At 40.1% G+C, this 14,737-nt stretch overlaps 1 protein-coding gene across 16 annotated transcripts in view; it reads right to left on the bottom strand.

Annotated features, from left to right (window-relative positions):
• The window catches only part of PLEKHA6 (pleckstrin homology domain containing A6), a 269,710-nt gene that overhangs the window by 25,718 nt on the left and 229,255 nt on the right, over window positions 1–14,737 (bottom strand). For 15 of the 16 annotated variants that reach the window (XM_089514587.1, XM_089514583.1, XM_089514591.1 and 12 more), the window contains 4 exons: window positions 8,948–9,016; window positions 8,426–8,506; window positions 6,739–6,888; window positions 5,588–5,683 (listed from right to left, as the gene is read on the bottom strand). In XM_089514587.1, coding sequence (XP_089370713.1) covers window positions 5,588–5,683; window positions 6,739–6,888; window positions 8,426–8,506; window positions 8,948–9,016 — 396 coding nt within the window. Of the gene's footprint in view, window positions 1–5,587; window positions 5,684–6,738; window positions 6,889–8,425; window positions 8,507–8,947; window positions 9,017–10,926; window positions 10,960–14,737 lie in introns of all 16 variants that reach the window. The other variant, XM_089514592.1, reaches the window with a different exon arrangement.

Genomic DNA, 14,737 nt, shown 5'->3' with positions numbered 1-14,737 from the left:
TGCAGGGATAAGAGTACTACTAGCAGTAAGTGCCTTCAAGTTGTTTGCTGGTGACACCATTACTTTTATAGGGTTTTCTTAGGCAAGAAAAACTTTCTCTGTAATATAGACTACAACCCCAATATTCCCTGGTAGTTGCTCAAGTACTACCCAGGCCTGAGCCTCATTATCTTCTAAGATCAGACAGGATCGGGAGTCTTCAGGGCATTTAGGCTGGAGGTTTCAAGGACAGAGCAAGAAGAGATTGCTGAAGAAAGAGCCAAGGTTTAGATAGACAAAACAGGAAGGAGAAACAGATAGGGGTTAAAGACTTGAGAGTGCCTTATTTTTTTTTTTTTTGGGGGGGGGGGATGTGGACAGAAGGTAGATGAGGTTCAGAGAAAGGAAGAACTGCAACTGCAGAGAGAGAGAAAGAATCCACAGAGAAATTGCTCCCCCACACACACTTTTTTATAGAGATGAAAACGGTGAATTACAAAAAATACTTAATAGGGTGATGTATCCCTGATGAATTAATAAAAAAAATATATAAAAGTATGGCACCCAAGCCTTTAACTTAAATCATCTTTACATGAGCCTTAGACTGGATTCTCCAAAGGCCAATTTACTATGGTGACTCCTGGCAATAAACTGATGAACAGTCTATACAATTCCCTGATGAAGATTTCTGGATGCTTTCACAGGAAATTGTTAATGGGGCAGGGGAAATCAGTAAGTCTGTGAATCTCCCAGCAAACAAGCTATAAGAATACTGTAATAATCTCCACTGGATTGTGAGTGATGATTATATCTAAATTGATGGAGTGAGTGCATCAGGAGCTTCCTGGCTGTTTCTGGCTAAAGAACTGCATGGAGTAATGTAATGTGAGAAGTAGCAGTTATGCATGTGCATGCTTTTGAAGCTTGGAAATCACTTTTTAAGACAATTCCCAGAATTTTCTAGCCAAAAATGGACCACTTGCAGGATTCTGGGAGTTGCAGTCTAATAAAATCAACTAGGGCAAGTTCTGCATACTGTGGTTTCTCCAACTGCACTTAACAATCTTACAAGTTACATGGATACAGAATAATGTATTTCTGTATCTCCAGTTCACTGCTTATTGTTGTTGCTTGCCTCCAAGTCATTTTTTACTTCTGGCAACCTTAAGGCAAACCTTGCCACCTGATATGCCCAGGGATGATTAGGAAGGAGGGGCCAATATACGCAGCATTCTTAGATCAGCCCAGAGGTCCTTAGGTATCAGAGGATGGGCTATGAAAACAATGCAGGTGGCTTACAACTCATCTCTGTTTTTGTAAAAATGGGGATTTTGCTAATCATAAAAAAATAGAAATTAAATTATTTCTAGGATGGTAAAAACTGCAAAAAAAATTAAATTAATGGAAGAAGTGCAAATATTGGTAGACAGCTCACCATATGGATTATTGGTACGTCTGAATTCTTTGCTCCCCCCCCACCTTTCAAAATATAGTAAGGTTTTAGTCCAGGATGTGGAAATGACTCCAGCACAGTGTGTGTAAGCAGCACCAAGAAAGCAAAACTTTCATGTTCTGCAGGGTTAGCTTGCCACCTTTTTCATGCTTTGCAATCTTGTCTCCTTCCCGATGCATCCACCTATATTTCTTTATCTGCCACATGATCATTTCTGCTCCAATTTGCAGAATTCGAAAAAATGCACATATAACTTTCATCCATTGCTATTTATTTGTCTGTTAATAAGCAGACAACTTGGATTCCCCCATTTTTAGTACAAAGTATAAAGAATCTCATATACAATCCATAATACAGAGGATACATACTAGTATTTTTTGTTTGTTTGTTTGTTTCCCACTTTTTATATGAAAAACTATGCAGAAAAAGTAACTGCTCTATCCACTTACAGTAGTTTGTGTCTTAGTACAGCTGAAATACACTCTCCTCCCTGAATACTCAGCTAAACATTTTGTTCTTGTGGCTCCATTCAAGCATAGAGATATCAGTGCAAATCAAGGTGATAAATTGGATCAGATTAGGGATGTGTATGCAGATTAACTAGTAGTGAAATAGTTAGCATGGGACCTAAAAGACTATTGTAATTACTCAGTGAACAAGAGTACATACAAGTGCTGTCTTATCATTTAAAACATGAGAACAACCTGAACACATCATCCTTCCAGCCAAAGCACAGGAATAAGGTGGCTCTGTTTACCTTTACAATCAATTAGTTCTATCAGGACCAAGGGAAGCTCTCATCTTCCACTTGAAAGAGTCACTCAAATATCCTGGACTGGATTTTATGCCACTTTGGAACAAATACTGGATGCTCTCAACCAATGGAAGATTTCAAACTAGAGGAATAAAAGTGTCAATCCTTGTTTGTCTTACTCTCACATATGAGAATGTGAATCCACAGTCCTCCCCTTTATGGCTGGTGGCTTCCATATAGTGTAAATGGATTGGAGAATCCAGTTTTAGCCTGAACTTTGAGTGCCAAGTCCTATCCCCAAAATAGCCCAGCCCTTTGAATATCTTTTTTTAAAGTTCAGGTTCAAACTAAGCATGGATTAATTGCCCCACTGTCACTGGAGCCACAAGTAACTATTAGTGAGACATTTCTGGTCAGCCTTGGAAGAGTGTTCATACTTTTATAAGAAAACTTTTGACCCAGCTATGAAAATGACATGTGTGCTGCTGAATTACAACACAGAAAACTACAAAGGCAAAAGGCATTAGTTTTGTGCCATTTTTTTGTACAGATTGACAAAGCCTTGGCAAAAAACAAACAAACAAACAAACAAAACCCCACACATATTCTTACCCTGGATAGGAAAAATCTCATATGAGTTAATAAACTCTTGACAGGCTTTCTTGACAATTTGTTTAGTTGAGAATGAATAATTAGATTTCTGTCCATAGCAAGATTGCCTTACACACCTCATGCCTTTTCAATTAAATCAAGTTCCATGTCCAACAAAGTTACTTGTGTAGAACATGTGTGTTTTGGTGCTATGATTTTTTTTATGCTTTAGTGTGACTAGTTTTAAATGACTTATTGTAGTCTGCTTTGATGTTTTTCAGAGAAGAGAAAAGGTTCTCCAGAATCATATATCACTATGTATACTAAATATACTAAATTAACTAAATAGCAGAGGTGCCAAGAAATACTGTTAAGTGAATTGAGAAGATCAACAATGGTCCCATTACACATCGGTGCAATGTGAAATAGGCACTATGCTGGCTCTGCTATGTAGTAACATAACAGCAGCCCTCTAGTGGATATGGATGTAATGAAACTGCCTAGTTCTAATTCCTGCATATGTTAATCCACATATGAAGACGTAACTTTCATACAGGTTGCCAACTGAAAATTTTAAAAAATTAAAATTAGAAAGGTGTGTGTGTACATGTGAAGCCTATGGTGGGTTCTAGGTAGGGGAAACAGCCCCTGGAACTCACTAAAGTCATCCAGTAAAATTCTTAAACTTTGGTCATAAATCAGTTTAATTAGTCAACAGTCCTCATTTGACTTTTAAAGCCGATTTGCTTTAAATATATAGTGAACATTATGCTTGATTAAAAGCACAACCCTCTCAGCATCTCTGTTGAGAAGACATCTAATATCTGTGTGCCTGAAGTTCTAGCTTTGTATGGAAAAGAAGATGGTGTGAATGGGTGTGCGTGTACATGCACACGTGCATGCACGCATGCACACATACGTGTGCACCCTTTCCAATAAGTAGTTTCCTCCCTTCATATTTGATACAGTCCACATTGTGCTGTGTGTCAAGCCTGTAGGTTTCAGTGTCCAAATACAAGCAATGTATACTTCTCATTCTATCCTGTAGCATTCTGCTGGAAGCATAGGGGCATATCTCATATTAAAGCATGCATATTTTCCGATGAACGCCTCTGCAAAGACTGCACAAACCATGCAGATTGTGTACTCCATGGCAACAGGAATATGCCAGTCCTCATTAGCTGCTTGGACCAAGAGTGTATGTGGATACTGAAGCAGTTGGTAGGTCAGGTCTCAGCACAGCATGGACGCAAAGGGCGCCTGTCAGTTCAACTGTCACAATCCTTTACTCCATTTGAGGATATACAGAGGAGAGAACAATATGAGGCTACAAGTTGCTTGCTTTTGCCTAGTTAACTCTGCAAATGAACACCAAGAAGAACAGAAGTTTTCTTTTCATGCTACAAATTCACACAGAGTTTCAGAAAAATCACAGGACATGCTCAAATGTGTGCTGTCTGGAGATTAAGAGAAACTCTGCAAGGAAAGAAAACAATGCCTTCATTCACTAGGGCAGCAAGAGAGTCAAGTGTCATTTACATAGGAAGGAAAGCAAGGATTAGACATCATTACTCTACCTGGTGTCAGTGTTGCAAGGCAACACCAGCAGAATTTTTTTTTAATCTCAGGATCCGGAACATTTCCTTAATGCAAATAACTACAGTAGTCTTCTCCAACATTGCTGGAGGTTCTGGAAATTGTAGTCTGTAGGGCATCGGTTTGTGAAAGGTTGAACTAGAGTTCACTTATATACCTTTTTACTCCATGTCTGACAATCTGTCTTTACAGCCTGCCAGCACCTTTCCTTGTAGATGGAATGAGCTAGATGTGCACCCTGCCTTAAATGTTTCTGTAGCTAATTATGTATTACAATGAAATCATTGGTGTTTTATGCAAGATCAGTAGCATATTTCCCAACATTAGCAATTTCCTTTGCACCTATTTCCAAAGCAAAGAAGTTAGCAATGACAAGAGCCATACTGGCATTGCAGAGCAATCTGCAACTCATAGTGTAGGTACAGAATTGCTTTGGCTGCTTGAAAGTATATGACATCAAAACCACAAGAAAGCATCCAAAATATCTAGCAGAAGTAGCTTAAATCAGAGTGGATGGGATGGTTAAGGAGGTGCATCTCAGTTTATGCAAAGTGGGAGCAGTCCTGTAATAGCTCTCAAAGCAAAGCAAAGCAAAGTACCACTTCAGAAAAAGATCAGTTGGGGCAAGAACATGAGGGGTTTTGCTAAAAAGAGTCTATTTAAAAATATTCAAAATGCACACTGCAACATGGTCTACAAAAACAAATGTGATCCTGCTGTATTTACAGTGCTTTGTAGAGAGAGCAGCACTGACTTTTGTGGAGACCCTTTTAATATACAATATCTTCAAATCAGAAGTAGTTACTTCTACCCTGGGAAACAGCATATTCTGATAGTCAGTTCTACACACAGTTGGTATGCACATGCACAATAGGTGTGTCATTGCAGTAGCATTGCACAAAATTTAGGTGCACATGCATACATATTCTTTAAAAACTGGCTCTGATAATCCTATTTGAATCTACAAAATCCTGCATATCCCAATGACTCATGTTTATAAATATGGCTTAATTAACAGGTACCCCTACTATCATACTGTTGATTATTCTTTGTGCACAATATACTGGAATAGGCAGAGGAACACCCTACCTGCTTATTCACAAAATGATTTGATAAACTAAACCTTCCTGTAAGCCAGTGTCCAGTTCAGCTTTGGGTTCTCTGCTTTTTTCCCCCTCTTAGATTCAGCTGATCTGGAGGTTCAATTCTCTCACCTGAATGTCCAAGTTCAGCTGTTCCCACAGGTCATCATGCAAGGCTGACACCTCGCCCTCCAGGTTCTCATATTCTATGGTGCTGTTGGCCAGTGCCTGTGGGGATTTGCAAACAGTCCCATCAAGATACCAACACACTAACTCAGCGTTTCTTCAGTGTGTACTTGAGAGTTCAGAGACTAACTGGCATTTAAAAAAGTGAAACCATTTATTTGGATCCCAGCCCAACCTGTGTGTACATCACAACATGGAGGGGAAACCACACATAAGAGGTGAACCCTGCATCAGTTAAGAAAACTCCCCACCATTTCCTAAAAGTGTCTTAAATGTCTTTGGAGGACAAAGAGAGCCCTTGCATGTCTCCCTGTATGAAATTCACTTGCTGCTTATGGGTAGAGTCAGGCTATATTCAAACTGGCATGACATTGGTGCACCAGAGGGGGTTAATGGAGGAGCAATGAGAACAGCAAGACATTTTCACCCATAGTGGAAGAAACCAGGGATTTTCATCAACTCCCTCTGTATCACAACAAATGCATGGCATACACTTACAAGCCCATTGGAATATGCTTTGTATGCTGCTACATTTGCCAGTGAGTTGAAGAGTATTTTTCCCTTTTCACTCACTCTCCTTTTCTTTCCATTGAGAGAGAGATATATATCTTCCATACACACACACACACACACACACACACACACACATGAAAAGACACACAGAAAAACAAGAAAGAAGAGATTCATTTTGCAATGATAAGCAACAAAATATTCCTTTGTTCAACCCCCAGGTATCTGCTACCACACATGGCACCAGGCTCTACCAATACAGCCCATGCTGCTGCAGAAACATTGCTTAATGCTTGACAAAGCCCATAAACAGCTGAGAGGCCCATGCTTGTCCCAATTGGCCATGCAGGCTGGACAATGCTATCTGTAAACCTAAAATAGGTTTGCTGAACATGGTTCAATATGATGTCTACGTGTGGATGCAGCAATGCTATATTCATGATCATTAGGGGCTGAGTATACCTGTGTGTTTCCCAGTCACCCACCCCTGAATTATCCTCAATCACTGAAAATTTCCTCAGTATTTAAGATCTCTGTAAGGTTAAGCAGGAGGGAATGCCTTCAATACAGGGGGCTTCTTTGATTACCGTGCTAGCTTGGGACAGCTCTACTCGAATATTGATCAGCTGATTCTGGAGGGACTCCTTTTTGTGCAGCAACTTTTCTGGGTAGGCTGGTTGGCTTCCAAACATCTCAAGCTCCTGGTGTGTCCCCATCAGTGCACTCTCTAGACTCTCCTGGAATTGAATATAGCATTGAAGTAATTTGAAGAAGAAGAAGACGACGATGATGATGATGATGACGACGACTGATGGTTAGGAAGTAGATCAAAATATTTGGAATCTGTCCTGTCTTTGGAGAGTCTATTATTCTGTATTGTTTTATTAAGTTGTAAGCTGCCTTGAGTCTTATTATTTGGGGGAAAGGCAGGATATAAATGAATTAAATAAAGAAATGGTTTAAATTCCCATTCTAGCCTTGGACATTTATCCTTTTTGGGTCACATTCCCCAATGCAGAGATAATCACTTCTGTTCAAAGGAAAATATGGTAAAGTCATTGAATGTAACAGAATTACTATTATGCCACAGGGTTGAATACTAAGAAGACAACAAGCAGATAATGCTGAACATGTTCATCCTTCTGGAGATGATGAATATTTCTTCTATACTATTCAGAAATAACAAACACCTACCAGATTGGAGAGAAATCTGGTGCTTCATGAAAACATTATCCTGTCATCAAAATGTGGAAAAGGGCCTATAACTCCTTGATTCTTCTGCCTGTTATTTGAAGGTTTTGTAATCAACACTTGAGCCGTGAAGTCCAGAGACAGGTTCAATATATTTTACTTCCTGAAAAGATGGTAATAGATGCTACCCACTTTTTATGTACCAAAGCTGGACTGATAGCAGCATTTATTTGAAGGCTGGAAGTGGGGTAGCAAACCCTCCCCCCCCCCCCACACACACACACTGCATTTCAAAACAGACTATAATTTGAGGTAATCCTTCAAATTATAGGGCTGGATCTAACAGCCTCTGTTTCAACATCTCTGCCTCCTGTGGTGTATCCATACTGCACAATGACAGTAGTTTGATATCAGTAACTTTCATGGCTCCATCCCATGGAGTCCTAGGATGTGTTGTTTCTTGAGGTACTTTAAATTCTTCTGCTATAGAGCTCTAGCACTGTAGTTAAAAAGAGTACACTAGAACAAACTAATAGTTCCTCCCTAAATTACAAGTCCCAGGATCCCAAAGGATGGAACCATGGCAGGTATAGTGGTATCAAATTACTAACTATAATGCTGTGTGGATACACACCTAATGGAAATATTTACATAGGAGATGGCTGTCTGTTAATGAAAGGTTGCAATGAGTTTCCAGGCCCAGAAAGCTTATGATATGATAAGCCCATCTGGAAAAGCAGAGAAGAATTTGCTTATTGCTAATTTCATCTGCTATTTACAGGAGGAGCTGGATTTCTCAGTTTGAACTAAAAGGATCCCCTTTATCTCTTTTAGGATAGGCTGTCATTTCTTCCCTCTAACCCAGTGTTTGCAAAATCTGGCCTTCAAGGTGTTTGGGACTTCAGCTCCCATAATCTTAGATAATTAGCCAAGATGGCTGAGGTTTCTAGAAGATAAAGTCCAAAATACCTGGAGTACCAGTATTTGGGAATCACTGCACTAACAGCATTTACCCAACAGGCAGAGAAGGTGTCTGTTGCGTGAGCTACCCTTTTCCCACATGCTCACATTATCTCACATTACCTTTTCTGCACGAAGTTGCTGCACCAGCCTCTCTTGTTCCCTCACCACCTTGTTTTGCTCACAGAGCTTTCCCAAGAGCTTCTGTCATGAAGTAAAGAGACAGAAGAAACATGAAGTACAAAATGAACAGCATAGAAGTCCACAAGAAGACAGGATGAAACATTACTCTGCTTTGATTGATGGCAAACTGTACCCTCCCAGGCCAGGAGGCCAGTCTGAGCTCTTGAAACTCCACAATGCAAGCAGGGAAAACTCACAAGCAATTACACCAGCTTGAAAGCACACACACTGAGTACGAGGGAAAGATGCGACAGGAAAAGAGACAGCACAGGACTGGTGATCGATGGTGATCAATGACACTTGAGGCCTTGCAGCTCCAACTAGCAGCAGACAAGATGCTCATCTAATGACAGAGAAATGGGAAAAAAGGAATAGCCTCCAAGAGGTGGAGGATGGAGAGATGGCAGCAGGAGGGGAGATGGAGTGGGCAAACAGACGACAGCCAGGGAGAGGTGCTCTTACATCTGTATCTTGCTCGCTTATCTTGTAGGTGTGCAGCGCCTCTCTATAGGCTTCAGGGAAATGAGACACCTGCAAAAACAGGAACAAGTTACTGCCGCTCTCTCCTCCTTGAAGTTAACATATCATGACAAGCCCCTGGGAAAATCCAAGACTGCTTTTCTGCTTAGTGAAACTCTCTCTCCATCATTCTTTTTGTCTCCCACACACAGAGACATGTTTTCAACTCCTACAGCCCTAACTTCTTCCAAATCTTTCTCAGATGGTAAGTATGTTTACTTACAGACAGACACTAGCTTGAGTCCTACTGATACTCCCAGCTAGAACCAATGCAAGACAATGTCTGGAAACAGTCTGGTTAGCCCCAGATAGAGTAGACCCATTGAATCAATTACTAGATTGTAAATATTCATCATTCAGCAATTAATTCAACAGGGCTACCTCAGCTGGGACTAACCAATTGGATTCTGGTTACTGTATTGCATTTCCACCACAGCTTTAAGGGCTGCTACTTTTCAAGTGCCTAAATACCCCAAAGGCACCCTATCCCATCTGACCCTGGAAGTTAAGCAAGGACAGGCTAGGTTAATACTTGGAAGAGAGGCTGTCAGGGAATACCAAGTGCTGTAGGCTATACTTCAGAGGAAGACAATGGTAAACCACCTTAGTATCCCTTCCTAAGAAAACCCTGTGAAATCCATAGGGTTGTCATAAGTCAACAAGTGACTTGAAGGTACATACTTTACTTTTACTCACAAACTCCTAGGAATCTATCTGTTTTTAAAATCAACCAAGTTTTATCTCATTGAAAGAAGAAAGCTTGCCATACCACACAGTGAGAAAAAGGCTCTTTTTTCTATCTAAATAGAAGGGAACAACCATGTTTATAATGCTTACGAAGTTGCTGTGATTTGTTTGTTTGTTTTTCTTGCTCAGATTCATGAACCACTCAGCTATGCTATTTATACATGCATGTTAGACATGCAGCCACCATTACAACTTGCCAGACAATTACACACAACCCATCATACCACAAATAGCAGCTTACATTCACAATCACAGCAACTGCAATTGCGAGATTTATAGATATACAGTAGATGACTCTCCCCACCTTGGAATTCAGGTTGATGATAGTGGAGAGTGGGACAGAGTTTCTTAAAATGTAGCTGTAACCGTGCAAAAGGGCTGCTCCTTTCAATCTAACACATTCGTAGCTTATATATGTACAATACTAGTCTCTGTAGGCCTAATAGCAGTTGCTAGGCTTTGTAGGCCTCATAGCAGTGGATATTATGCATGTGCAGCGTGCTGAGTTTCCTTGTTGCAGAAGTTTCCATGCGAGACAGGAACCAAGGTTTCAGACCACCCACCACAGTGCCCTCTCAGTGTATTTGACTACAATACCCATCAGCAGTAGCCAGTGTGGCCATGCACCATGCTCACTGAAGTGATGGGCAAGGCACCAGTTGGGAAAAGCCTGATTCGAGATGTTGCTATAAGAGGGTGGCTGATCAATAAGTCTCCAGGGTCCCGTCCTCAGGAAACACTGAGACCAGGACTGGTTGACCTTTGGCAGAAGGCTGGATTAAGAAAAAAAAACCTCAATAACCACAGAAATGGATATCAGCTACTGTTTTCATAATGAGACACAAATAAAGAACTTCACAGGCTGAGTAGTCAGACAACCCCTTGGTATGACTCCCAGTTCACTCCTTGATCTGAATTCTAAAGCAAGGCAGGGCAAGACTTTTGAAAATGCAGCCATGTAGTTGTATGGTTTGAGGTTCTTCCTATCCAGCTCCCCAGCTTATAAGCAACTCCTGTTTTACACACAGGAAAACTAATGCAGAGAAAAAGTCAAGTAGGCTGTTCTAGTACATTGGCTTTGGTATATAAATTATTTATATTATTTTATTTTAAAAATCAAAATTGAAAATGGCATCATTTCCCTCTGGAACAGTGACATAGCTAGCAGTACTTACCCAAAAGGGGTGTATGAATATCACAGGAGAACACTGATTAGCATTGATGCAATGCAGCACAGAAAAAAGGCACCACATCAGAAAAAGAGTTTATTGTTTTCAAGCAAACCACCTCTTTATGAAAATACAATCAGAGTAAATAAATTCTGAACAATGACCCATCAAGAACTAATTACTCTACTACTGCAAAGAATGATGATCCATGGGCATGATATACCATGCCATAGATACCACTGTATATTAAAGTATGAAGTGTAACAATGTTATATTATCCATTGTTCATGAAAGGGTTCATAGCTCAGTGCTCGCTTTGCATGTGGAAGGTCCCAGGACTAGGGAAGACCTTTATCTGAAATCTTTGACTGCCACTGCCTACAAATCTAGGCAATAATGAGCTGGATGACTAATGTTTTGAATCATTATAAAATAGCTTCCTATGGATATGTGAAATTTATAAAAACTATCAATTAGGAATACTGATAACTCTTGCACAAGGAGTCAAAAACCAGAGACAAAAGCTTCTGCTTTTTGTATTATCTATGGGAACCATATAAATTAGAAATGATTTTATCTAATTTTTTTCCTTGGCAGACACAACCTTTTGGAAAGCTGCCCAATTCCGACAGAAAACAGATCCAAGGCTTGGAAGTGTTAGTTTTAGACTACTTTTGGAGATCTTACTTTTTGACAATGTTGATGCTTTCTTACATAAAGGAGAATAAGGTCTGTTTTTGTGGAAGACCTCAATAAAAGATTCCTGTTCAGAATCTATTCTGCCAGATGCTGGCTATGTGTGTAGGGAGGGGATGCATGTTATAAATGTAGGGAGTGGAAATTATTTGCTCTATCACTGAAAGTACAGAGCTCCCTGGAAGTCAGCACTGATAATTGTTGTAAATCTGAGCATTGTCTGATATGCCTGATTTTATCATGCCAGTGTTTTCTTTCTAACTAATGTATTCTGGTTCCTTTAAATTACTTTTTTGCCTTAAAGCACTGTCCAGTGAGTAAGCTCTTATATTACTTGATACTATGCTGCAGGGATAACATTTTTTTTGCAGAATGTACCAGAAAGCTCCTGTTAAATGACAAAAGAAAGCATAGGTTTCACATCAATTCCAGCTACTCCTGGCTAGGATTATTGACTAGGTATCACTGTCTCCCTGGATGTCAGTGTGTGGTGAAGAAGTGCTGCTGGTGGTAGCTGAATTAAGCACCAGTGTGAAACTGGGTTGGCCTATTATTCTCTCAAGTGGGGAAAACAACCCACAGGCAGCTTGCATTTGAGATCAACTTGAGGGCAGTGTTGCCAATTTCCAGGGAAATCCCCAGAATCAAGGAAATTTAATTAATTTCTTTCTGGGCATTTTGACTGAATATTCCAGTAAATATTGGGGAATTCCGGGGATACTGGTAAAACATTTAGGGGAATATCTTCAAGGCTTGTTGGCAACACTGCTTGAGGGCCATAACACTCTTCAGGTAGAAAGTTTTTGAACCCTGAAGTAATTTGGCACAGCATAAAGCTAACATCTGAATCAACAACTAGCATTTCCTATCAAATATACTGCTCCATTTTCTCATACAAAGAAAACTATGGAGTTTATCGCACAGATATTTTTGCCCAATCCATACAGCTTATGGGAGTCAGCTTATGGTCATCCTGCAACAAAGTCTGCCTTTTTGTGTGCGATAACACCTGTTTTACCCTGTTCAGTCGCGATCCCATCTTGTGCCTGGATCAGGCAAAAATGGCTGTGTGATAAACTCCATAGTCAAGCCTATCACAAGCTCACTCAAAATGCCTGACTAAGCTGTAATCATTAGCAATGTTCTGCTGCAATCTGCCTTAGCTGTATACAGCATAGCAAATTAGTCAGGCAGTAACCCTGGTGGCGCAGTGGTTAAATGCCTGTACTGCAGCCATTCACTCAAAACCACAAGGTTGCGAGTTCAAGACCAGCAAAAGGGCCCAAGCTCGACTCAGGCTTGCATCCTTCCGAGGTCGCTAAAATGAGTACCCAGACTGTTGGGGGCAAATTAGCTTACTTGCTAATTAGCTTACTTGCTGTTCACCGCTATGATCTTTGGAATAGCGGTATATAAATAAAACAAATTAAATTATTAAAATTAAGTACTGTACACTTTAGAGTTTACAAAGGTGACAGAACTATGACTGAGTCTTGAACAGTAGCAATGGATGGTGAATAGTTGATTGCAATTCCAGTGTGATGTAGCTTTCATGATTATATTATTGACTCAATTGTTTAATGCAGGAAATGAGGAATCCCAAATTGCAAAGAAAATGGACTCCCTTCCTGTTCTGGTCATCTTGGATATCCAGCCTTGCCTTATTTAGGCTGCTCACAATAGCTTATTAACTAAGAAATGGAACTCTCCAAAGGCTCAGGAAGATTCTCTTTTCTACTAATTTGGACCAGGCATACTTTTTTTTTTTACACTTGGTGCATGATACAGGAAATTCTGGTTATTCCATTTACTTCAGCCAGTGAACTATTTTTTATGTCTGGCTGGATAACCTGTTTCCTGGATGAGAGGAAGGGAGTGTACCAGTTGCACCAGTAAATTCTGCCCTGTATCCCTGCAGAAATAGATTAGTATGGTTGGAGAAAAGATGCATTTATCTATGTCACTACTCCAATTGCCAGGTGGTAACAATGGGCAGAGAGTGTGCTGTAGTTGGACTATGATTCTGGAGACCAAGGTTTGAATCCTTGCTTGGCAATGTTAACCCACTGGGTGACCTTGATCAAGTCACAATCTTTCCATCTCAGAGGATGGCAATGACATGCCCCCTATGAATAAACTTGCCAGGAAAATCCCGAGATAGGTTCACCTTAGGGTTGCTATAAATTGGAAATGACTTAAAGGCACACAACAAAAATAACAACAACTATTGGCAGGACAGCCAATGTAGTGTAATGGTTTGAGTGTTGTACTAGGACTCTGGTGACCAGGGTTTGAATCTCTGCTTGGCCATGGGAACCTACTGGGGGACCTTGAAAGGCACACAAGGGGAAGAAGAAGAAGAAAAGAAACAACAACAACAACAACAACAACAACAACGAAATGGATGGGCAACTTGAAGGCTCCTTCTCTGTTTTCTTTGCCTTATCTTTAAAATGGATTTGGACCGGACAGTCCTTCAAACAGAGAACATCTCCAAATAGAGGGGAGGCTTTTCAGAAAACCTTTCTGAAAGAGGATAGTCCTCTGTAAACAAAAGGACAGCTAGCTATTCTAGATTTTCCACCTTAAGCAGGTGATGCCAGTAGAAAAAATGTTCCACTCCAAATATTCCAAGGCACTGGCAATGAAAAGGGGGTTGAGTTCAGAGTCCTAACTGAAAGACCAGGATGGGGCAAAGGTTTGTAGCTGATTAATCACAAAAGCAAATGTTAACATCTAACCATTTTCCTGAAGGTCTGGGACAAATCTAATAATGGACATACACCAAAACAATGTTCTCTCTCTTTTTTTTTTTTTTTTTTTTTTTTAAATCAACTGATAGAATTTATCCTCTAGCACAAAACAGCAAGTGTTTTGTAAGCAAGAGCTTTAGGTCCTAAACCATGTAAGCAAGAGCTTTAGGTCCTAAGCAATACATAACATACTTATGGAAGGTATGAAGGTAAAGAATTTGGCACAAGATGGCACAGAGGTGTTAACACAGTTGAGATTGACCTATATCCCATTCTTAGTCCCACTGGACTTCTAATCTATAGTAACTTGGTAACTCATTACATACATAAGTTAAAGTGATGTGATGGGTTTACCACAGTTTGGACTA

The sequence above is a fragment of the Sceloporus occidentalis genome, unplaced genomic scaffold, assembly GCF_023333645.1.
Source record: "Sceloporus occidentalis isolate IW3139 unplaced genomic scaffold, rSceOcc1.0.p SCAF_3, whole genome shotgun sequence".
In the NCBI taxonomy this organism is placed as follows: Eukaryota; Metazoa; Chordata; class Lepidosauria; order Squamata; family Phrynosomatidae; genus Sceloporus; species Sceloporus occidentalis.
This window is presented reverse-complemented; position numbering and strand designations above follow the sequence as displayed.